Here is a 24,898-nt window from a genome sequence, read left to right as displayed (position 1 = left end):
GTATCTGACACCAGCTGCGTCTTCAAGGAAGTGTAAAGCTCATTAGCTTGTTTTCTAACCTCAGGTGTGCTTAATTTGCATCCACACCATGCAGCTATACAGCACTGAGCCTGCCCTGTCAGCAAGACCTCTTACTTGTAACAGTGTTGTACCTACTGCAGCATGTGTCATACTCTACATAACCCAACTGATCGATACTGGCAATGCTGAGGCGCAGGAAAGAAATATCAGGTAATTAATTCTGAGGACCTTCTAACTACTGCTAGATAAAATGCATCCTTTTCTCTGATCCTTGGCATGTTAGGTTGGTTTTCATCTCGTTCAAAGGCTTCACAGATCAAGCTAGGATCTTGCAAGACCAGGCCTGGAGGGGAGTTTGGTACCACACTGAGACTGATAGGGAAGGGGGACCCTGAAGGTAAAATTTGTGTTGAAAAATGCATATCCCTGTGTTCTCTCTAGAAACAGGTACTCTTGGCATCACACCCCTTTAAAAGGAGGCATGGGTAGAATACATAACCCTTGGGTTTTCACTAGTTTAAAATGCCTGCAGAGGCTAGGGAGAGGTAAATCTATTTTGGGATTCTCCAGTATTTGAGGCACAAAGCTCGCAGAATGTTTTATTTAGCTGGTAAAATGGTGCACAAGGATTTTTTGTAGCTTTCATTTCTTTCCTCTGTAAAATAAACATTTTTAGTAAAGAAGTCCAGGTCCATACAGGATTGGGAAAAGTTAAGAAACGCAGCTGGTTTGCCAATTATAATAAAACAGCACAAAATCCAGTCACAAAGAGTAGGTGGAAGATGATATCTGCAAGAAAAACACAGATTCATTGTGAGTACTTCCCTGCCAGCTGCCTTTCACGTTGTCTTCCCACCCCCCTCAGTGCAACTGCATGCCCCTAACGTGGCTCTGTCACCATTTCAAGTTTTAACAAATAGGCTTTGAAAGGCGTTTTTCAAACCCTTTCCAAATAAAAGTGCTTTCAGTTATCTTTGTTAACGCAGTGAAAAATGCTTGTTCCTTTTGGGGAAGAGGGTGTGAAAATAAGATAAATTAATGTTCAGTATTGGAAGTTATTGGTATGATTTTATTGTCCAGTGAGGGATGTGCTGAAAGGAGGAAGACAGAGTGTAACATTGAGAAATACAGTTTGATTTTGAAATATTTCCCTTTGTGCCAAATTTACTAATTTTTTCACCTGTTTCTTTGAGCTATGGGTTTTATGTTGGCAGAGCCACTCAAAATCCATATTGGGTTTGATATTTTCATTGTTGTACTTTGCTATTTACCTGAGAGTGTGTAAAATCTGGATAAACCTTTGCCTGTATAAAATAAGAGAAAAAGATAACATTGGGATGGCATGTTTAAAATAGGGCAAAGTGCACCAGCATTCTTTGTAAAAGCAGAACAGATAACATTTGCACATTTTGAAATTCTGGCTATTTCTTCCTATTGGCCACACTGTCTGAATTTATAAAAGGCTCCTCAGTTATCTTCTAAAATTGATGGGGTTTTTACTGGTGGATTGCAGTAATGCTGCTTTACATGTCTTTGTAATTTTATATTAGCTTTCAGGTTGATGTGGATGTAAGTGATAAACTAGCATAAAGGGCTCCAGTGAAAATATGATTTGGGCATACCTTGTTCCAAGGACCTGTTTCCAAAGATGTACTGGATCTGCAGGATTAAACCAGCCCCTGGAGAAATTTCTGTTGCCTCCAGGAGGTAGCAGTTAGAGGAACTACAGGGGCTGTTTTATGATGGGGAAACCTGGTGGCAGTTCAATTTGTGTATCAGGATGGATAGGCACAAAGGGTTAACCTACCAGAGTTATGAGTATGCTGAAGTACCAAACCAAAGATTTTCTTTCCCACTGCTCCTAATCCTGACCTCTCTCCCACTCCTGGGCAATCTGTCAGAGCTGTTGCTGAGGTCAGGTGCAGGTGAGTGGGGTTGACATTGCGAACTCGGCATGTCAGTGGCTTGGCCATTTATTGTTAATGCCAAGTGGGTGCCTTGACTCACTCTGTGAATGAGGAGAGTTTCACTGAGCTCTCCTGCCAGAGCCTGGAGGAGACCAACTGCTGTTCAGGACTCCCGCTGCCATGGGGGAAAGGGTCTGGCAGAGACTTTGGGTTCCCTCTGCTTGCTCCTGTGCTGCGAGCCACGGGTGGCTCCCAGCTTCCTTGCTTCCCAAAGGGAGAAACACCCCAGAAACCCAGCCACTTACTGCGTACAGCAATCTCCGCCACTAAAACACCTCCAGTTTGTTCCATGCGTTGTTTTCGTTTGTCACAGATCTGAAGAGATCAGAGAGAAAGCCATGTATACAAGAAAAATTAAAATAAAAAAATCCCAACCAAATTCTCATGTTTCCATCCAAGGAAATGAAAACTGTGTAAGTATTGCTGCCTATTTTCTAGGGATTCTTTTTCCTCTGTAATTACTGGGGGGAGGGGGGGGAGGGGAGTGGTGGTGCAGGAGAGATTTAAAGTCTTTACAGTGCATTTTCTGGGCATTTTGGTGTGCCACAGCCCTTAGAGTGGCTGTCAGTGTAAGCACTCTTTCCAGTTGTGAGATGGCAGGAGCCCAGACAGGTGGCTACTTGCTAATTACAGGTCCTCCTGGGCTGCCCTTTCTACCCTGCCTTAAACAAAACTCCTGTCAAGAAGGAAGGGGACAGCTGAGCTCCATCTATTTAACCTGTGAGCTCTGTGAAGTCTTCTGTTGTTGTTTATTGTTAATTATAATTGATTCACATTGGGTAGACACAGGAAGCACCGAATCCCTTTCATATAGATCATCTCATGTCCAGCACTAATGATGCCTGTCACAGCTGATAAGGTCTGTATGGGAGGCAGTGCTCTACAGATTAAAGGTCCTTGCATGTCCCCTGACCTTTGCAGATCCCCAGCTGTGAACATATTTTTTTTACAAACACAGCATGTGGTAATTCTGTCATGAGTTGCTTGTAAGCAGAGACCCCCAGCTTGGTTCAGCCTTAATTGCAGCAAATCACCAGCTGCAGTTTTGGGTTGGAAGTGGACTCAAGGGATGTTAGCCTGATGGAGCAATTATCCTATGCAGGAGGGTGAGGAGGGAATTCCACTCTGTGCCTGAAAGGATGATGTAGGTGTTTGGCAGCACTGTCAGAGAGGTAGATACAGAGTACTGGTTTTGTGTTTTCTTTTAACCCTGGTCTGTGGTGGGATAAAAAGCTGAAGAAATCTCTAAAAAACAATTTTTTTCTTTTGTCTTTGAAACTTTGGATTTCTAACAATGTTTTTGTCAAACCTGCAAATTATGCACAGATATGTGCCCTCTGGTTAGCACTGAGGCTGGGTAATAAACTGCTATCTTAATTTGGGTCCTGCACTGAGAAAGGGTTTAGAAAGAAAAGCTAGTTTCACTAGGAGTGATGCTTTCTCTTCTCCAGCAAGAAATATTTGTTGTTGAAACAACAGTATGTTGGCCCAGGAATATTTTTGGGCTTTCATTTCAGATTAAATAAAGTTTGACTTCGTCTTAAGCAATGATACAGTCAGTGCATGAGAAAAAGAACAGCAAAGCTCTGACTTAGTGAAGGAGGCAGAGAGAAAGAAGTCTTTAAAGAAACACACTTTGGTAACCCTCACCCTTGCATCAGTTGGTGCAAGAGGTGCGCAGCTGCCCATGCTAAATAATTTGCCTGTATAGCCCCCCACCCTGTTCCCACCTAAGGTCACAGGGACCTACTCTTCGACCTTGGTCCCTGCTCCAGTGGTAATTGATGTATTTAATGCAGAACAGGACTGCTGCAGGGGCAGTGAGTTACTGCAGGATAGCAGAGGATGTTCCCTGGGAAGGGGGACTAGGAGGTTTCGTTTGACTAGCAGTGAGCTTTGAGTCAGGTTCTCCTGGTGCCCCCAGGATGCCCTTGGCACCGAGGGATTTGGTAAAATGGAGAAAAAAAAAAAAAAAACCAAAAAGAAAAAAAAAAAAAAGCTCTACTTTCTTCCCCTTTTCAAGCTTGTGTTTAACTGTAGCTGTTTATCAGACAGGACTGTAGTCTGGGATATCGAAAAGAACTGAGTTTTTCAATGGCTGCCTTATTTCTCAATACATTTGAACAAGTTGCCCAATGTTGTGTGTGATGCCTGTGGCATGACTGGGGTCGGGGTGCACGGCTGACCACTCGGGTTCACGCATTGTGGTGGCTCCATCTGCTGAAAGCCCTGGTGCTGGCTCTGCACCTGATGTGCCCTCAGGAAGGTCTCGACATCCACTGAATAAACTTAGCACCATGTGTGTCTCTGGGAGGGAGGCCTTACCACTGGGCAGGAGAACTTCTCACTGTCACAGACATGCGTCTCGCAGTGCAGCCAGACCTTGGACAGCTTGGGGATGTTACGGAAACGGAAGGCATTGAACTGGAACGTTGCCCGGTTTGTTTTCCCATTCTCGTGCACGAGGATGGAGCTGTCCGTGGCACACCTGTGTGGTATATGGAGAAGAAGTGTCAGTCTCCATGGCTTCAGCGAACCATCTCCTGAGGTCACAGTCCGATGAATACATTTGCCCTGCCGTGGGCCGGCTTCTCCTTTGCCCCCTCATCCCCAGCCTGTGGCTTTCTGCCGTCCTCGGGGCTGGGCTGGGCAGAGTCCCACCCCAGGTCCCACCAGCACCTACCCCTTGGTGATCAGAGGCCAGTGGATCTGGTAGAAATACTCTGAGGAGGGAGTTGCCCAGCAGTTGTTGAGAACAACTTTGAATCTGGGGAGATACAAACCCCGGATTAACAAGGAATGTCCCAATTGCCAGTTCATTAATTATTACTCCTTCCCTTGCCTACCTGTCACTTAAGCCCTTAGCTTCCACTCCAGCAAATATGTCAGAACCAATTTCTGATGTTTCAACGACGAAAGGGGCTTCTTTTATACTTGAAAACTTGGCATTCTTTGAAAGACAAAGAGAAAGGCATCATGTGTTACTAGTAACGTGCAAAGCAAAGGCATGTGGCATCTTCAGACAGCTCTGGAGAGATGGACACCAGAAGTCTGGGCTCTTATTAACTGCAAGCTCCAAACTCTACACCTAGTAGTAGAACTATTGCAAGCCCAAGATGGTGTTTAACAATTGTTTTGTTAATATTGGGTGTATAATGATAGTAAGTGGCAGAATTTGATGCTATTTGGGTTGTGGTATGTGTTATATCACAGCATGGGTAGGAAGCGAGCTGCTTCTGGTATACCAGAAGTGGAGGGTGAAGCTAATGGGAGTGAGAGACTGGAGATGACTGTATGGAATAGGAATGGCGTTTTGGGAGATGGCCACATGTCAGGGAGAAGGCATGAATTCAAGCAGAAATCATGTGCCCACATGCAAAGGTTCAGCACTCTGTGATTTGTGCTTGTGGTCCCAGCATGGTGAGAGCTGAGGGGACACGAGAGTGCAGGAAGAGCTCTGCCAGCTACAGTCATTCATCCACTAAAAAGCCAGCCTGCTCGAAGCAGTGTAGTGTGTGGTACTCGGGTGAAAAGGTCTAGTTACAACTACACTGAAGTATATACCTTAAGTCCTGCTGGTTTTTGTTGTGTAAGAGCATAACAAAGCTACTACCAGAACTATATAAAGAGTAACAGGTTTAATCATAGCATTGGTTTACTTAGTTAAATCTACACAGCAGGATTCAGGTGTATGCATTTCTGAAGCTGTTGGACTATCTTTCCCTGCTGTGCTTGCTCAGTTCCCTGGTACCGACTTTCTTATGTACCTTTCCTTGCCTGCACAGCGAGGTGGCTGTGAGGCACTACAGTATTCCCACTGCAACATCTGATGGACTGGAAGCACTGAAGCTAAGGCTCAAGGCAGTGTTTAGATTAGTGATTCATGGCTGTTAAGTGCCCTGAGAAATTCTCATTTCACCAAGGATTTCACCAAAGGAGAGAACTTGCAGAAGTACTGTCACAAAACTCATATGAGTCCTAGTGCTAAAATGAGTTGAACCTGGTATACAGCTTCTTTTTCCAAACTCTATTGCTCTACCCTGTTTTAGGGTACTATCTTGTTTTTCTTCACAACACATTTCAGTGCTGAAGGTCTGATTTCTGTTCAGGCTCCAGCCCCTCATACTGCATCACGGTCCTGTGATGTTAATGGTGTGTCATGGACTAAAAGGCAGGTGAGATGTTGCCACTGGGTTACCCTGCAGCTTGGGCACTGCTTCTGGATGAGGAAATGGGCACATGAAGCACCTGGAAGTATAGCCACCAGAGGCAGAGGGTTGTGTCAGGCAGCAGCAGAGATGCACAGCAAGGCAAAATAAATCTTCTATTTTGCCAGAAAACCAAAAAGAATGTTTCACTGAAATTACCCTTTTCTCCCCAGTGAAAACGTGAACAAAATAACAAAGGACTGGTCTATTAGCTTTCTGAGCTTGTTCTGTACTTTTGCTCAGTGGGAAAATGTATTGGTACAGTTCAGACACTTCTTGACTCCTGGGACCCCACAGCCATTAGAACAAAACAGTAATTTGGCAAAAAATTAAAGTCCCAGAGATCCATGGCTCACTGTCTGTCCTTTGTTTTTTGCAGCCGTTCTTACAGGAGCTGACAGGAGCAGTGTGGTACCTCCCGAGACCTTGCCAGTACGTACTACCAGTGTGCTGTGTATCAGGAAAAAAAGACCACATGGGTTTTTATGTGGCACCCAAAGCTTGACAAAATGTTTAGTGATCAATTGGTGCCCAAAATGCAGAGTGTGGGGGGAGAGATTTCCATCAGTCCACCTTGTGGTACTCCCTCTACCTGACCTATGAATTCAACACTGTATGTTATTAGCTGCACTTTTTTCTAGCTGTTCTAAAATAGAGAGGCTGCTTTGGTGCTCTCAGTTGTGCTTTGGTGGAAAGAAGATTCCAGGATCAGGAGCTGGCAGAGCTGTGGGGAGGAGAGGGATCTTTGAAAAGATCAGCCTGATATCCAGGGACAATATTTTGTAAGAGGCGCAATTCCAGTATGACCTAAAGATCTCTGGGGAACACGAAATAGCTGTCAGATGAGAGGGCCAGGAAGCAAATTGCAAGAGAAATGCATGGAGCTTTGCTGTGTCTGTAGAGACTAGGTGGTAGCAGTGGTGTCTAAAGATGCATGCTGCTCTTTGAGTGGGACTAAAAACAAATTTTGCTTTTTCTTGTAAAACTGATCAACATGCTAGAAACGTGTCTCTCAGCAGAAGAATCTGCCCGATTTGGAGGGATTTAAAAAAAACAGTTAGCATGTGTCTGTTCTGTTCTCTGTTACTCAGCAGAAAGAAGAACCCCTGCAAACCCCACTGTAATTATCTGTTCCAGGCTAGTGATGTGCTCTGTGACACTTCACGGTCAGGACCAGAGGCCCTTTTTTCCCAGTTCTTAGGCTGAGGCCTGCGGAACGTGAAGGCAAAAAAGCTGGGTGGCAAAGAGCACTTACAGAGTAGAAGTTGAGGGACAACTGACTTTCAAATGAGCCGGAGCTCCCATTCTTCACATGGATGGTGGCCACCCTGGGGACGTAAAGTTTCCATATGAGTGGGATATGGTACTGAAGACAGGGTGAGATGTACTTGCAGAAGAGGATGTACCTTTGATCAAAGGCAGCCTGGTTCACCAGGTAGTTGGCATTGTATGTGCAGGAGAATGAGTAATTCACAGGCTGGCTCTTCACAATCACTGAGGAGTCATTGGAGACAATGGAGTTGTAGAAGTGATAAATGGGGTTCTTGAACTGTGGATGGTGAGACAGAAATGTAGGCAGTACTGAGTCTTTGAGGCATCAGCAACAACTTCTTACTTTGCAACATGAGGACTCTATCTGGTGACAAAACACCATCCCTAAGGAAAAATGGTTTTCTAGCTCTTTATATGCTATGCTGCCTATACATATGCCTTACTATATATAGGTTCTGTGTAATACAGGTGCAAATGGGTGATTAACACATAGATTAATATTGATAAGCATGCGAGTACTTTGCCTGTAGATGCGCAAAGCACAACTATTTGATTCTTCCTTACCTGATACTGGGGTTTGCCTCCTCCTTCCATCAGTGCTTAAAGCCGACTCCAGGCTGAAGGAAACCAGACTCTCTCAAGTGAGTCCAGCTGATTTCTGAGTCCAGCTCAGAAATGTTGACCTTAAATAGTCTTACCTCTGACTGTGTCCCACAGTATGATTTGTTTTTAGGTGATAGGTCCGGGATTGTGAATTGGTAATATCCTGAATCATGGATGCCATTGTAGCAAATGCCTCCGAGTGCCAGTTGATTAACCTCCCATCCATAAGGACACTCCGGAATTCTGGTAATGATGGTTTTAGGATAGCAGTATACCAGAATTACATCTGAAAGGAAAATAATGCACCTAGAGTGATATTCAGTGGTGTTTTTCTTTCAAAGAGCTGGGTCTGCACACCTGCTTTCCATTGGTATTAAATTTCTGTGAGCAGGGGTGGGTGCTGGAAGGTCCCCTAACATAAGCAGCTTTCGCTACACAAAACTGACCTTTGGGTTCTTAAATTCTGCCCTCTTCGGAAGAGTTTGGCCTTTGCCTTCTAATCAATGCAGAACTTCATGTAAATTTTTTATCTTTCTGGAATAGCTGATGGGGGAGCAGAGACACTGCTGAGAAACCCAAAGTCAAAAATAGGTGCACTGAAATCTGTCAGATTAGTTTATGCTGCAGAACTGGCTTCTGTAATGCCACCGAGTTTGTAAAATAATATTAGTGAAGTTCTTTGGTAGACCTGCACCTTTTTGTAGCAGCATTAGATCTAGACCACGATAGATCTTTTGCCCTTTCTTTCCTGGCACTAGCATTGCAGTGCCAGCGCAAATGGAATTTTTACAGTTCTCAAGTTAAAAGCTAAGATCTGAAAATGAACCAAAAAGCCTAGCCCTGTTACTAGCAATAGTGAATGAACTGAAATCCTAGCGCTGTTAACAGCAATGGTAAATAGCAGTGCAATATGTTTCCAAACACTGTGACTGCTAATACAACCATGAATATTGAACATCATAACTTACAGACTTATTGCTTCATGATAGTGAAATTGGACAATTTTCAAAGAGAATCGGGCAGTGTGCATTTGACTGTCTGATGGGAATATAAAGGGCAAATATTGACTAGCCATTAGTGACCTGAAAATTGAGAAAGACTTCCAATTACTACAGTCAGAAAAAAAAGACACTCTGCCTGGAACTACTCAGTTATTTCTTTTAAAGCCCTTGACACTCTTATTTTTATGATAAAAGCCTTGCTTTGCAGCCTTTCCATATCTGTTAGGGAATACTTGGGGAAAGACAACTAGGGACCTTAACAACTTGGTCCTTTCTGGTCAACAAACCTTTAGCTCACGCAGGCTGGTTCAGCTTGTGATGATGGTCACATTTGTAACTCTGGTGACTTTACAGCTATAAACATTCCTGCAGTTCAGAGAAACTGCTTCTTTAACTGGAGGTACTGAAATAAAGGGCTAGAGGGTCAAATATGTACGATATACAATGAAATTACTGACAGTAGCCTGACGCCAGTCACGCACACACAAAGAAATCTATATTGAGGCGTATTCCAACACATTTCTAAAGCGGATTTCTTAACTGTAGTGAATTCTATATTACAGGTCTGCCTGGCACCAGATCACATGAATTTCTAGGCAGAAATCAGTATGAAATTAGAGCCTTAGCTTCAACGATTTTGGGGCTTTTCTTGTTTAATATAGCAGTGTGGCTCAGGAGCTCAGCCCAGCACATTCATTCACCACTTGTCATCTGATGGCAGTCAGTGGGACGAAAGCCCAGCTTGGACAGCAAAGATCTGCTGCATCTAACCTGTGCTATTTCAGATATTTTCTAATTGTTGTTGTTTTCTTTGCCATTTTATGCCTGAATTCTCCTTGTGCTTAACTTTATTGAACTATGATTACTGCACAGAGTTAAGCATATGCCTAATTCTCTGTGGGGCTAGGACTTTAGTAGTATATGCTTTACTGTGCTAGCTGAAAGCAGATCAATAAAATAAATGTAAGGATTAGCTCTCCAGAATCCACAGTTTAACTTTCTGAAGAAAAACCTTTCCACTTTTAAATAGAAAAAACCCTTTGGCAGCTTAATTACAAAAGAAGATCTTAGGAGACTTAAGTTATTTTACCTGCTTTATTTGGACTGCAAGGCCCTGCAAGAGCTTGAGCCAAGATGACCAGCAAATAAATAGTAAGAGTCACCATTTCTTGCAATGATCTGAGGACACAGGGAATAAAAGCTGAAATGGTCTTTAAAATTGGAAATAAAAACAATGCATTGGCTGCAGACCTGAAAATGTATCTACTGTTAAACACGTTCTTCTTGCAGAGAGAACCAAATAGCATTGCTGATATTCTGTCACCCAACTTAATTGCATCTACAGGATAAACATTTCCAAGACGGTTATTGTTGCTGGGTCACTATTGTGGCAATTTTGCTATTTCATTTTAGTGGTGGCTTTTCATTATTCTAGTTTTTCTTTGTTTTTGTTAAGAGTCTAAATCTAAAGTGTTAGTATAACCAAATGAAACCGAAACAATAGGATCTGAAAAAAGAGGGAATAGAAATTACTAGAATAAATTGATGCAATAACATACATGTTGTGCTTATAAATCTAATGCTAAAACTATTCTTTGTTGTGATGGCTGTCCTGATGTATATCATCTTAACTTCACGTAGCTCATTTTTGGCAAATCACACATTTTCTCCTTTACTACTAAATGTTGAGTTTTTAGGAAAACATACATACAGGAATTTAAATTTCCACTTCAGGCCTCAAACCTTTAAGCTGTTTCCCACAGGGAGAAGCACGTACAGCCCATGGGATTGGGACTGGAGTTCTCCTATTTTCCCTTCATAGACACTCTTCAGTGTCTGCCCTCATATACATATTACTGAACAGACTGTCAGAAGTAACAAATATCCTTTAGGTAAAGAAAAAGAAATCTTCCTAATTAAGTATTTCCAACAAAAACTATAGATTTCAACATTTAAACACAGCCTCTACTTAAAACCTTATATTTGTAAAAAGCTCATACAGTACATTTCAGTGACAATTCCTTCTAATTATAATCCTATGCATGCTACAAGAAATTTAAGTATTATACTTACGAGACAGAAAAGGGCTAATTATTTCAGCTTTTCATTCCGATCTTATTCCAATAGCTGCGGTGTCAGCTCTTCCCAAGATGTCCTCGTTCAAATGAACCCAGCTGGCGTTATCTTTGCTTTATATAAGCAATCTTGTAAAAGGAGCCCATCTCTGGTTAAATCTCAACCTGTCAGTATTGTCCAGTGTGGGAGGAAAAAAAGGAGTTATAGAAAAGCAGTTCTCTTCCCCTATATGGGGCTGTGTTGCTGCTATTTGATTTTTTAAAAGTCCTTCTGTGGTGGCTTTTTACAGATGTTGAAAATAATTGAACAGAAACCTGCTAAGGTATATATATAACTGGCACAAAATCTTTGTTTTACAAGTCAATTAGGAAAATGTAGAATTTCTGCAGAGGTGAAGCCAGCTGCCTTCTAGAATTCAGTGAAAATGTATTTACAGGAATTAGATGTCTGTCTTGAGTGGCTCATTGACAATGTCAATCTTTTGTGCTATATGCAAGTGGACAAAAGTAATTCCAATAGATCATATGCCACCTTTGGGGTTGGTTTTTTTTACTCATCTTTTCTAAAATCTCCCCAGGCATGTAATCTGAGTTTAGGTAGGATCTTCCATAAGCCTAAGTATTATACTACATAATTATAGTACATGTATATAAGGCTACGTAATGTACATTAAATATTACACTACAAAATGTGTAAAATTGACCGTTGCACAGAAAGCTGAAACAAATTTGCTTTTCATATGGCCATCAGTCATGTGGTTGCTGTATGACAGTCTTAGTCAACTGGTAAGATTTTTCTGGTGATCTATCACATCCTCTTTGTGTTAGCTTCTAGTGACAGGCCCAGCAAAAGGACTTGGGTATGCTGCTGCTGTTTCACATGCCTGCATAAAAATGTGGTTGTAAATGGTCTTGCTATGTAAACTGTCACTGGACATCGGTATCCACCCAGATCTGGATGTTGTTGAGCTACTTATGCTCCGATACCTGTGTCGAGTCACAAAACACAGAGGATGTCACTGACCTTGCCTGTGGGACCCAGTCCTGTGAGTTTCCGTGGAGATTATTTTGGTGTCTCCTTCTGTGGAGTGCCCCATTTTGCCCCATCTGTGGCAGGAGTTTGATGTGGCTCTGCCTTCTCTGAAGCAACCTTTTGGTATACAGTTGTGCAGTACGAAAACTATATCGGTTGTTATTAGTCTGGAGTTTTTGGGGGAGGAGGGAGTGGGATGGAAGAGCACGCTGGCCCTGACCTTAACCTGAAATGCTAGACCGTGAGTTTTCAGCTCTCCTGTGGGTGAGATTTATGGGCTCACCTTCAGGAGAGCATTCACGATGAGGAGTCTCTCAAGCCAGGTGGCATTAGCGAAACATGGCCATCAAAATATGTCCATCATTGCAAGAGATGCTAGCTGTCCCCCAGCGATGGTGGTGGGCAGGTGAATCTACAATGACATGAAAATATTTATAAGTGGTTAGGGTGGCTTCTGCTTCTTGCAAACTGGTCCAAAGCCCTAATGGAAGGATGAAAAGCTTATAAATGTCTCTATTTATTTTCAAATAATAAGCCTGAACGTAGACCTGAAGCTTCATGAGGATTGCAATACAGAGCACGTTGTAGGCTGCTCTCACTGTTCTTGTGAGCCAGTTCCTGCAAGCCATCACATTCTGATTGAAATGGGATTACTTAAAAATGTACACATGGATAAAATCCTTCGGCCAGGGTTTGTTGTTATTTTAATTGAATTTAGGAATAATCCATTGAACAAGAACCAAAGCTCATAAAATGATTTGTGTGACCTAACTAGGGATTATCCTCATCAGAAATCCTAAAATAAGGAAGATTTAAGTCCAGGTTTCTGTTTTATAGCCTCACCCCAAATCCTGCAGTTAAGGCCAAAATGTGGTTTCCTAAGCCCAACTCGGAATCTTCACTGTGTAAATTAGTCACTTATTTTTGTCTTTCTCTGTGTGCGTGTATTTGGATTGTGGTGAGATACTATGACCCACCCTGTTATCAAGCATATATAGCTCAGGAAAAAGGGAAATCCTGCAGGAGAACGCTTGTGACTTTGGGCATGAGAAAGTCCTCGTGACCTTGTACATAATGATCCTTCTGGCTCAAGGGATCAGATTCAGCCCTGGGGTTGGACTTGGTCTCAGGTTTGCCCACACAGGGCTGGTTTGAAGCACAAGGTCTTTGGCTAGCCTTGATTAGGCGTAGTGTAAAAGCCTTGCTAAAAATGATGTCAGTGGTCAATCTCATCGTAACATTAACAGAGCACTTGAAACACGGATTAGCTTGGTTCTGATGATTTTTAGCAAATACTGTGATTAAATTATCGTTGGTGTAATGCTACAGGTTTCAGTGGAATTACTCCAAGATGGATCAAGTCCCATAATTTGTGAAAGAGAATAAATCTCTCGCTGTCTTCTCACAGAAAAGTAATCTCCATGTACATAATACCCCTTTTAGGTGAAAGGCAAAAAACAGAACGAAATCCATGAAGCATATTTGGCAGAAAGTGCCAGCTGGTGTATAGTAGTTTGCATTTGCATCAGAAACAAGCACAAAATGTACCTAAGCCAACCAGCATCTGATACCTGCTGTGATCAAAGGTGAAGACTTGGGGAAGGGTTAGGTTTCTCTCTGTAATTGCCACACAGAAAAAGGAAAGTCATTAAATTGCAAAGTAGACCGTTGAGGATTGTTGTATTTCCCTGACTCTTTCCAAGCCCATTGACTAATCTCAGCAATCTGTACCTGTAAAGATCTTGACAGAGTAAATGAAAGCCTTATTGTGAATTTCACCTACAAGGGCAGCTTGTCTCTCCAACTTTGTTCCTTCCATTGTGATGGAAAGCTGTGCAAGTATCTCCTGTCTAGTTCTTAAACGAGGAAAACTGGGTTCTGCTGTTCGAGTCTGCAAGGGATATTGTGACATCCAGTTTTCATTGTTTGCTATAAAACAATAAACCTGAAGAGCCCCTTAGCTATGTGGAAGGACTTTATGAGTTAATGAGGATTAATGGAGACAGCTAGCTGATTCCAGGAGGAATGAGATCTGGTGACACTTACCTAAAGTCTGCAATGTATGGCTGATGGTGTTTCCAACCACGCACTGAAACCTGGCATATTGGGGTTTGTCTGAGATAAGGAGTGTATTTATCCCACAGGCGTGGAGGTTTCCATGCTGGGACTGGAAGAATGGTAACTGCGTTTCTAGTGGGCCTGATCTGAGTTAACGGGTCCTCTTGGAAATGCAGCACAGTGTTGGTACAGTCAAACTTGTCCTGGATCCTAAGTCTACAGTGATCTGTGCTGTGTAGACTCGATGCCTCAAGTCGTAAATATCTTATGGATTTCATCATTTTTTGCCTTTTATAGAATAAATACTTTTCCAATAGTTAGTTACTCATGGCGCGTGGTTGGTCACTCACTTCAGCATGCGGTTGAGTCGCCACCCCTGGAGATATTTTAAACACGTGTAGATGTGGAGCTTAGGGACATGGTTTGGTTGTGGACTTAGCAGTGTTAGGTTTGTGATTGGACTTGATCTTAAAGGTATTTTCCAACCTAAATGGTTCCATTATTTTATTCTATGATGTTTCAGCCTTGTGAGAAGATGATAGACCTGTGCAGGTGCATAACAGCACCTGGAACCCACAGACACCCTGCACCCTAAGTCCTCAGGTAGCTGACATTCTTCACTAACTTCACAAAAAAATCAGAAGCAGGGGAAATAGAGGAAATCATGTTTGTGGAAGAGAGATTCACATAAGAATCAGAGGTGGAGGTCTGGGCCTCTGGAAGAGACAGTCTTCTGCTCTAAACTTTCTCATGCATCACCTGCCTGTCTCTGGAACTACACAACGCTGAATCATAGTCTTCCAGCAACTGCCTGCAGCCATATGCTTGGCGAGACATGCCGCTGTTGGGACATGCCCTCCTGCAGTGTGGGTGAGCACAGGCTCTCTGCTGAGGAACCATTCCCTTGCCATTCCTGCTGTCCAAGGCATTCACACAGGCATCTACAACAGCAAATCTTGCCGAGCACAGAGTTGTGGCTGAAGTAAATAATCGTATTTCATGTTTGTTTGAATGCCTGATCCTGTGGCTGTTTAGCTTTACCAGTATATTCAGAGTAATCTTCTTTGGAAGTTTCTCTAGCAAAATTCTGCCTGGTGTTTGCTACTGTTGTAACAAAGCATTGGTTTCCAGCTGAGTGAGTTTCCTTGAAGCCTCTGTGTGAGTAAGTGTTATATTTGGTGTATTTTTTTATGGTTTGTCTTGGAGCTAGCTAGTTATGCAGAATAAGGATTTGGGGCTTGATTTAATAAAGGCATGAGACATGTAAAACAGGTCATGTGAGACCAAAACTGATGACTTACACTGGCCATGTGAGACCACAGTCATCCTTGGGCTGACACTGTTTGGAGATGCCCAAACTTGCCAGGCACTTGATTCGTTTGCCTAAAGGCATGTATTGCATGAACAGGTACTGTAACGTGGCCAAGATATTTGCATCTGTAACACAGGATCTCTAGGAGACTCATGTGCTTTTGCAGTGGGATCTGGAGGCCAGGCAGGATACTCAAGGACATCTGAAATGGCGCTGGATGTCTGTGTGTGGGCATACAAATTGAGGCCAACCAGGCACTCTGCCCTGGTTGGCATGACGTTCATTTTTTGTTTGCCTTGGAAGCCTGTGCACCCCCACACACTGGGGCATGCATCCTGAGCCTGCCCCAGCCAGCACAGTGCCCTCCAGTCATTCCCCGAGTGCCCCAGGCTAGCTCCTGGGTAGCAGTTGGAGTGCTGGGGAAAGATAGCTTTGAACTCTACAGGCAAGGAGAATTACCTCTGGGTCTCCCATCCGGCTCTGACCACCAGGTCTGCCTCCTTGAGCTGTCCTTTGAAGAGTGCGGCTGTGGCTGCAGGACTCAGCTGTGATCGGCGCTGCCATCCCACTTGGTACATGCCATAGCAGAACTGTAGGTGTTCTCTGTGCCAAATCCATGGATGAAGTGTTTTGTAGAGGAATTGTGTTGCTCTGGAGTCACCTGAATGTGGCCTAAATGGCTTCTGAGATGCTTAAGTGCTTTTTTGGATCTCAACCATGCTGTCCTGTATAACACCTTGTAAGCCTTTTAGTTCTTGTTATCTCAACAACAGGTCTTGATCTCTTGGCAGTGTGGTGTGGGAGGTGGGGGGAGGATTTTAAGGGGAAGGTGAGAAAGAAAGCAGAATGGTCTCTTTGTGTCATTCGTTAGTTTAATCTTCTCAGGTTGGCAGCTGGCTCTGACTAGCAATCACGGCTCTTCTTGCCCCAGTAATGCTCTCTTTTCTGGATGTTATCCCACTAGTGCTGGGAAGGCTGCAGCAATATGATGTTTCGCAGCTTGGGTTGGGGTATGTCACTATAACTTTGAAAGAGGCTGTAGCCGCTCTCTGATCTTCTGCCTGATTCCTGGCCGTGATGCGTTGGCCATAAATAATGCTGTTCACCCAGCTTACACGCTTTGCTACAGAAAAGCTGACAAAAAAAAGACTGCAGTGCAGTGAGGCATTGAAAATAGATTAAAGACAAATTTTTCTCAGGTGTCCCTCAGTGGCAGTTCCATGGACCACTGATGTATGCCACTTACTTTAAAAATATGGTTAAGTAAGAAAGAACAAAGGAAATTAAAATGCAGAGGCAAACTGACAAGGGAATTTCAGAAGCAGTGGGAATACAGAATTACAATAAAGGACTTGATTGCCACCTAGCTTGGAAGTGCCTCCGTCCATTCACATTCCCAAGTCTAGAAACCTTTCCTCAGATTTGCCATCTGTATTGCCATGGGAGCCTGGAGTATCCCTGCTCCCTCTGCAACACCTCTACCCTAAACTGAGCTACAGAGCCTGTCTGCAGCTTCTCGAGGACTCGATGGTCTGAGCCAGCTGAATTATAAACCTGCTTTGTGGGATCCAGATAGGATTGCACACATGCAGGACTGGTAAAAATCAGCTTCTAGAAATGGTCACCATAATTCCTATCCTTTGAAGAGTTAAGATCCATTCATTTTCCATATGAAATAATCTTTCAGTATCTGTAGTGCTGCTCTCTCAAATCAAACACAAACCTCTGCACTTCTATCAATAGCAGCTGCTGATTAAAATCACAGTTCTTGTTTCCCAAGCTACATAATCCTGGTAGTTTGTTCTTAGACCTACTTTTTTTTAACACACTGAATCCTTTATACTAGCGTTGTCCCCATTTTTAAGTTTGTGATTTTTTCAGCAGTCTGATAGCATCATGCTTGGAGACAGTCTCTTGCTGTGAAAGGGATCTGTTTGTTATAAAGAATTATGTGGCTCTGAGAACTACGTGTATCAAACTTAACTGTATTAATTAGCTTGTTCTGTGCTTGTAAAGTGATCAATAATAATGCTTATCACAGTCTTAGTACCATTCTCTCTGTTTTGCAGATAATGGAACTGAGTCACGGAAAGGCAAAGCCAGTGTAGGGCTCTTGAGCTGGCCATGGTGCACTTATCTCCCCGGTGTCACTGAAACATTAAGCAGCTTGGAGGAGAAGCTATCCAAGCAAACTTTGGATGTGTCTGTCCTTTGAATAAGAAAAGCTTTCTGGGAAGTTTCAGGACAATTGCCTGGACTGTCTGGCCATGTCTTCTGGAACAGAGGACTCCCATTTATCTCGGAGGCTATTTTACCACCTAAAGTAGTAAACTGCCCCTGCATGTCAGTTTGCCATTCACACTGGGCCTTAGGGCTGATTAACAATGACCTGATGATTCACAATCCATCATCAGTTGAGCGTCTCCGTGGATTTTCCTCTTCTTCCCACTTTGTCAAGTGCCTTTAGTGCATTCAACCTCCAAAAAGATCGCTTTCTGAGGCTTCCTATAGAGAACAGACCAAATTTCAGATCAGTGAAAGCATATAGTTTTCTTCAAATTGCACCAACACACTAATGATGATATACACTGAGATGGTTCTTTCCAGTCACGGTGTTTTATTGTAGCAGACACGTGTTACAGGTTACAGGCTCCATGTAGTGGGGTGAAGCAGAGCAATTGAGTCTAGAGGCTTCAGGCTCTCAGTTAGGTATTCGTATACTTGTTGCTTTATGACTCAACCAATTGCAAATAAAAACCAGATCTTCCTTTTTTAATTGGCTGTTTCAAGATAGGATTTCTTGGAGAATCACAGAAACACCAAATGCAAGAGATGGCTCTGTTACTGTCCATATACAGCTCTTCAGAGAGTTTCACAGGCTTCCTTTGATAGCTGAGTTTGAGAAAATTGCCACCTTTGCTTTTTCTTATGCTGGATGGTAGCTGGTGTTGCATTGATTCGCTCAAAATCGATTTGACATCTTGTATGATGAGCATAAGTAATATTTGCTAGCTTTTAAAATGACACTTTCTTCTAGTGCAGCTCACAGGAATATAATTGAATGAAGTATACGCTCTGCAGAAAGCAGTCATTTCAATCTAGGCTAGCTGAACAGATCGTTGTGGTCGTCTGCAAAATGATTGCAATTATAATATACCAACGTCATTGATACAATATTTCCTACAACCTTTTCCAGAAAGTATGACACTGCAGTTCTCTTCTTTGAAAATCCCCCAGGAGTACAATAATCTGATTGCTTTCCAAGGGATCCGTAGACTTGCTGTCTTCAGAAACCCTCTATAGCTCCAAGTACTCACTTCTCTAGGACAGACTGTGCCGAAGACTCTAGATTCATTATGCTGTTAATGATGCAGGAGGCTCTGCTGCTGTTTGTTTATTCCTAGATTAGCTAAAATTAGAATTTGGCCCTATGTTCCTGAATTAATTTAAAGGCAAAAATATAAGTTACTGATTCTGATGATTTTTCTGGAAATATGGTCTCTAAAGCCAAAGCTCAGAAGTTATCTTCCTTGAGCTGTGAGTCAGTTCTTAAATGATTTTGAAGAGAAAGGTCTCTGTGCTAACGATATATATGAGCAATAATCCCTAAGCAATTTCCAAGGTAACTCCTTAATATGCTAGGTTGCACATCTGCAGATATTTAAGATTTTGAAAGATCAAGATGTCAAAGCCTTGTTTCAAGTGGTTGAAAGCAGTTGGATAAATTCAGTGTGTTAACTGGACAGACCTTGATCTATTGACTGCTTAGTTGTGCCAAAAGCACATAAACTTGAAGTTATTTTTTGCGTATCTGTATGGTCTTGAGATCTAAAAAAGAGTAAAAAGAACATGAATCTTTGATAGCAGGTAGGTGGTGAAGATACATTAGTGGTGTTTCAGGAAAGTGCATAAGGTTTGAAGTGCCCAGCTTGAAACACTGGGAAAGGATCTGTTTTCACAGGCCTTTCCTTAACATCTTGTTTTGCTATTTCTCAGTGTACTCCAAAACAAGGTCTACCCAAATCAATAGATCTGAAAATGTAAGTTGATTTTAGAGTATTCTGATGGGCTCTGCTGGAAACCCTTTGGAAATAAAAAAGTGCAGTTGAAATGCCCACACCCTACATCTAAATCTGGGGGGGTGAGGTGGCATTATTTTGACATACATTCATATTCACTGAATATATCTACATTAGATACGGCAAAGATAATATTTTCTATGTTTACAATACCTTTCATTCTAGGCTCTGAGACCTTTAAAGACTGTACTGCAGACACCGACTGGCCAGGAGATGGTGTTAGTGGTATACTATCAACAGACAACACATGACAGAAAATCAGTGACTCATTCATATGAAACCTGGTGAAGATGTCCTACCCTCCTCTGAGTACTGCCCCATCTCTTGGACTTTTCATTGGCCCATTCTGATTATTGCATTATCCATAACAATTCTGATTTAGTATTGCTGTTTCAATATGGCAAGCCTGGAACAATATGAAGGCAAATGTAATTTCCTTGAACCTTTAGAAATAAATCCATTAACTAATAAGGTAGATAATTTATTATCTGGCAATTTTAAATGGAATAGATCAAAGCCTACATCGCTCAGGAATAGAAGATGTGGGTGAAACAAGTTCAGTCATCCAGACATTTTTGACTTCTGTTCCAAGCCTTAATCTTGTGGCTAGTAACAAGCAGTTTGAAAAATGTTCCTCTCTAGGACAACAAAGGCCAGCTCAGCCAAGATCCCTGGTTGTGGAGTGACCTCCAATCTTTAAGTCTTCTTTTCTATCAGCATTGTTTATCCCTGTTCCAGCTCGTTTCTCCATTTTCTCATCTTCATTTCATCCTGTAGTTGCAACCTTTACAGTCTGGTCTGTCCGATATGCCACTAAAACCACATTGTCTGCAGTTGTTACTATGTAATGCCACCTTCTGGTATTGTGAGCTGGCTGCTCATCTTCATACCACCTCATCTTCACACCAAAACACAGTAACCTTTCCTCTCCCACTACGCTTCTGTTCCGTTACCACTTTAATTGAGCTCAACAAACACTGATACTTGTACAGTCTCCTTCATGACTTTGCCAATGCTATTTAAGTATGCTTGGGTGTGAATTCTGTTTGTAAATCCTCGTTTCCGACACTCCCTCACTTTGTGCAGGGTTTCAGTGGTGGTTTCCTGCTTGGTCTTCTGCCTCTGCTCCTCTTGCCATCAGCCAGGAAAGGCTCTGCGGGCAGGGGGACAGTAGGTGGTGTTGGGCAATCAATGGTGGTTCCTTGGCACCAGGCTGTTGCGATGATCCCAGGTCATTCATGCATGGTTTTGCACTTTATCAGCTCTTTTAATCATTACTATCCAAAGAGAAGGAAATGAATTTGCTGCACAGCTATAGCCAGCCCAGACCCTTTAGTCTCGGTCTAACTATGTTCTCTTGAAATGAAGTAAGGAGGCTGGGGGCAGCCTGAGGTTTGCTGCTCAGAGGCCCCAGAAGCTCAAAGGAGACAGAGGGAAACTGTACCCTGATATTTCATTGCCCTGCCTTCTTCTGAGAGGTTTCCATGGCTCAGTGTGCAAGGGGACCTGCCCCAGCTTTCCCCCATGGGACTGCCCTTGCCTCTCATTTTGCACAGATCACACAAGAAGGGGCAGCTTCTCGTGTCCTCTTATCTCTTATTTGTCTGTTTGTGCCAAAGTTGGGGGCATCCTGACTAGTGGACAATGCAGTTTTTGTGCAAGGACATGCCCCAGTATTTGTATCTCAATGCTGCATATCGCTGTGTTATCTACAATAGTTATTATCTTTTAGATTTAACATGCTGGACAATGTGTCCTAGATGGCCTGGGAAAAGAGCCATTGGGATTAAAGGCCACTGAGAGCAATCGTGCTGGTGATTTATTTGTGTGGATGACCTTTATGATGGTAATAGTTTTTTTCTGCTTGGCAAGTATGCTTTAATTTTGAAAATTATTTTCTTAAAAATTGCCTAGCTATTCTATTCAAAACTTCCTGTTTATGGTCAAATATCTTAACTCTAGGGGGACTTAGACCTTAGTCTGTTTAAAAAAATTGATCTAAGTGATTCAGATGGCTAATTAATCTTTTCAAAAGAAGTTATTTAGGGGTCTAAATCTAGTGATTTTCAGGACTGTGAAACTGATGCTCCTTTTTTCCATTGTTATTCAGCACTGGAAGCTTCTCCATCTATATTTTCCAAAGAAATCTATTGCACTTTGAGTTTCACGCCAAACAGCTTTTTTTAAAAAAAATGTCTGTCATTCACCAAGTGCCTTTTCCAGTGAAGCTATTTGCCTGCAGTGAGACTTCTTTACAACACAGTTGTTGAGCTAACCACATATTCTTCAGATTAGTCTTCATCGTGCAAGTACAGGGAGCCTCCATCGTTTCTGAGGGCAATTTAAGTTCAGTGCCCTGAGAACACTGGCACAGGGGGCCCTTTGGAAAAACAGCGTTCACTCCGAAGGTGAACTCTTGCCCTTAAGTTATTTAAAAGTGATCTGGTAACAAGATAATGCTCCATTCTCTCAGGAGACTATCACTATAGGGTATATCTATATCTATCTATAGGATATATCAGTATTTCTGTAGAGTTCATTATTTCAACTTCTCACCCGAATTCTGCAGAAATATTGCAGTGTTCTTCAGGATGGAAATTCTGAAATTTGGTCAGTTGTGCTTACAAAGCTAGAAGCACTGCTTGTTTGGGAAAGTGTTCTGTCCCCCAGAATTCTCTGAAGAATTATATAGATTGAAATTTTTGCTTGGGAAGGGCAGAGGGAAACATCTACTTTTTCACTATATTTCTTTTTAAAGACTGGTCTTTAAGAAATTGAAAATGCCTGAGTGTGCGAGTGAAATTGTGTTTCAATACAAAAGACAGTTAATACAGAACTGGAAATTTGTGTATGAGAATGTGAGAAAGCAGAAAACAGGCCAGTGTGGTTTGGGTACACATGTATATGGAATCCTAAGAAAAACAGTGGTAGAATTCAGGAAATATTTAATCAGTGGTTTGACCACACCTGCAGCTCAGGCTTGGTAAATAAGTGACTACTCAAGGCAAGGATGGCAGAGCAGGCACATTTTTAACATGCTACTGACTGTTATTTTAAATGGGCCTTGTAGCCTCATGTCTCTCAGATATCATGGCATCTTGGGTGTCATGGCATCGTGGATTTTTAAAATATTTTATTATTTTCACCAGGCCGTCTTTGAGCTGAGAAATCTGTTGATTACAATTTCATTTAATTGCTACAGGTAGGATACTCTTCAGGAGGTTACTATCCTCACTCCTGTTGGGATTTCTGTTGTTGTAGTGATGAAGTTTGTCAAACACTGTTTTGGAAAAAAAATATCTAGGGTTGTTATTATTAATATATAATTATGATAATGAATTATTATGGCTTCAGTTTGCCTTCCTGTAATGCCAAAGGAAGATCTATGTGCATGTCCACAATAAGATAAAGAGTCTTTAGGTGTCATTTACAGTAATTATATTAATTAGAGAGGTGTTAGGGGAATATTACTACTTTATAGCCCTTGGACTGACTATTTTGATAGTACATGTGCAAGGACAACACTTCCCCTTGTTTTGGTGAATAAGGACTATCACAGTTACCTGTGAAGAGGATGGTTTCAGCTGGACTATGAGTGTACCTGTGGCTGTGCAGCAGGGGAACCCATGTCCAGTCATCCAAAAAGACCAGTTTCAGGGCATAGCAGCCTTTATTTTCTTGTATAGACATGCTGAATTTGAAAGATATTTCTAAGAAATTTTCTCGACAGTTTATCTTTCAGTTTAGGTACTTATTGACCTTAATATTCTTAACTGCATCCATTTAGATAGAAATTAAAGTGAGGAGTCTTCTTGGTTTTCTATTAAATTGTTCTTTTTGTCACCATTATGGAGCGTATGGGTACATCTCTACATACTAAATACATTATAATTTTGGAAGAAAGAATTATTCCATTTTTTTGTTCATTTCCCTCTCTGTGATGGTGTTAAAAAGACTGCAGGATTGGCATCAACGTTACAGTTGGCTGAATGGTGCTGGTGACACTTCAATTGCAGTTAAAACACATTCTGTTGTACGGAAGGCAAAGGAAAGGGAACTACAGAGCCTGATTTAAAGAAGGATTTAAATGATACATGTACACAGAAGAATTAAGATGTCAAAGCAAGCTGGAGAATTCTGGAGTGGTCCAGTAAGCTCTGAGGCAGAACCGAATTCAACAGTTTTGTGCAGATCCTGATGGCTCAAGTAAGTCCGTGTTTAAAATCGTACAAAAGGCACGTGGTTTCCTCTAATCATTGGGGTAGACTCCAAGGGGCAGAGGTGAAGGAGAAAGGGGCAGGTTGGTCAGTCCAGGCACTTATTAGGGCCAAGGTCTTTTGAGGAAGTTAATGAGTTTCTAAATAGCCAACTAGCAGCTGGTAGGGAGCAGAACAGTCAGCTTCTGCACCCTGCTCTTATTTCTGCCCTGAAGTGAGAGATACCCTTAGGAGATATAAGGCAACATCTTGTGGTCAAAAAAACCCTCCCACTAGGAAATAGCTGCTTCTGATGTGAAAACTTTTTTCTTTATACCACGTGAGGGAAAATTTAAAAACAATTTTAGTCTCTTAAGGTTGGTGATTTACATGAGTAACCCTTGAGCCTTATTGCAGCGTTCAGGATAGGACAGTTTGACTGATTTATACTGTTCTGGTCTCTCTGACCCTGCCTTTGGCTATGCTTCTGAAAGCAGCTGGCACGGCTGCTCGTTTGCACTTCTCCCCCATCTTTGTATGTCAGATAGCTTTTGCCGTCTTCCTGACCTTGCTGGGTAAACATTGCACTAACACAGCTTTTCTATAGCATGCATTTGTTTTTGAAAAACATCAAAAAGGCAAAAGAAACACAAGCAGGTAAGCGAATGAGAAAAAAAGGAAATAAGATGGGAGGCCAAATTAGGACAGAGCTGGGGGGTGGGGGGGGTGGCGGTGGGGGGGGTGGCGGGGGAGCGGGATATGCTCTTAGCACAGGCCAGAAAATTACCCCGGAGGGCCATGGGCTCTTCCTCAGTGTGTGTGTGATGCTGTGATGTTATCCTGGATCAGGACAGAGGTGCATGTCTGCCAGCGTGCGTGTGTGTTCAGCTGTGGGTGTACGTACACCATTAGCTAAGCACCCACCTGCGGATATGTGAATCAGCACTGCAGTGAGGAGTTCCTCGCTTGGGCTTCAGCTCTAGGAGAGTCTGCTTTTCAGAGCCACTTGCACGATGGACCTGACTTCATCAGTTTTGTTCCCCACAAGACTCTGTGCTACTCAGGTCTAATAG

The 24,898-nt window shown here is 42.4% G+C and overlaps 1 protein-coding gene across 2 annotated transcripts; it reads right to left on the bottom strand.

Moving 5' to 3' along the window:
* Window positions 1-606: 606 nt before the first annotated feature.
* TECTB (tectorin beta) lies at window positions 607-11,237 on the bottom strand. 2 transcript variants are annotated; one of them, XM_005239244.2, is made up of 11 exons: window positions 11,146-11,237; window positions 10,163-10,251; window positions 8,167-8,357; window positions 7,603-7,745; window positions 7,452-7,524; window positions 4,835-4,938; window positions 4,672-4,755; window positions 4,314-4,476; window positions 2,234-2,303; window positions 1,293-1,325; window positions 607-810 (listed from the first exon to the last, which is right to left on the bottom strand). In XM_005239244.2, exons 2-11 carry the CDS (start codon window positions 10,236-10,238, stop codon window positions 758-760), a joined length of 990 nt encoding a protein of 329 aa, XP_005239301.1. In that variant the 5' UTR covers window positions 10,239-10,251; window positions 11,146-11,237; the 3' UTR covers window positions 607-757. The 2 variants fall into 2 exon arrangements, with proteins under 2 accessions (XP_005239301.1, XP_027645061.1); XM_027789260.2 differs by having other exon boundaries at window positions 10,163-10,273; window positions 11,146-11,209.
* Window positions 11,238-24,898: the final 13,661 nt, after the last annotated feature.

This window comes from Falco peregrinus, chromosome 1 (assembly GCF_023634155.1).
Source record: "Falco peregrinus isolate bFalPer1 chromosome 1, bFalPer1.pri, whole genome shotgun sequence".
Taxonomy (NCBI): Eukaryota; Metazoa; Chordata; class Aves; order Falconiformes; family Falconidae; genus Falco; species Falco peregrinus.
This window is presented reverse-complemented; position numbering and strand designations above follow the sequence as displayed.

What these genes read in the sequence shown, in the direction of transcription:
- TECTB (XM_005239244.2), bottom strand. Translation starts at nt 10,238, where the DNA reads ATGGTGACTCTTACTATTTATTTGCTGGTCATCTTGGCTCAAGCTCTT. An exon ending in ACTGTGGGACACAGTCAGAG is followed by an intron (nt 7,746 to 8,166) that starts GTAAGACTATTT and finishes CACCATCCACAG; the next exon opens with TTCAAGAACCCCATTTATCA. An exon ending in TGGCCTCTGATCACCAAGGG is followed by an intron (nt 4,477 to 4,671) that starts GTAGGTGCTGGT and finishes TATACCACACAG; the next exon opens with GTGTGCCACGGACAGCTCCA.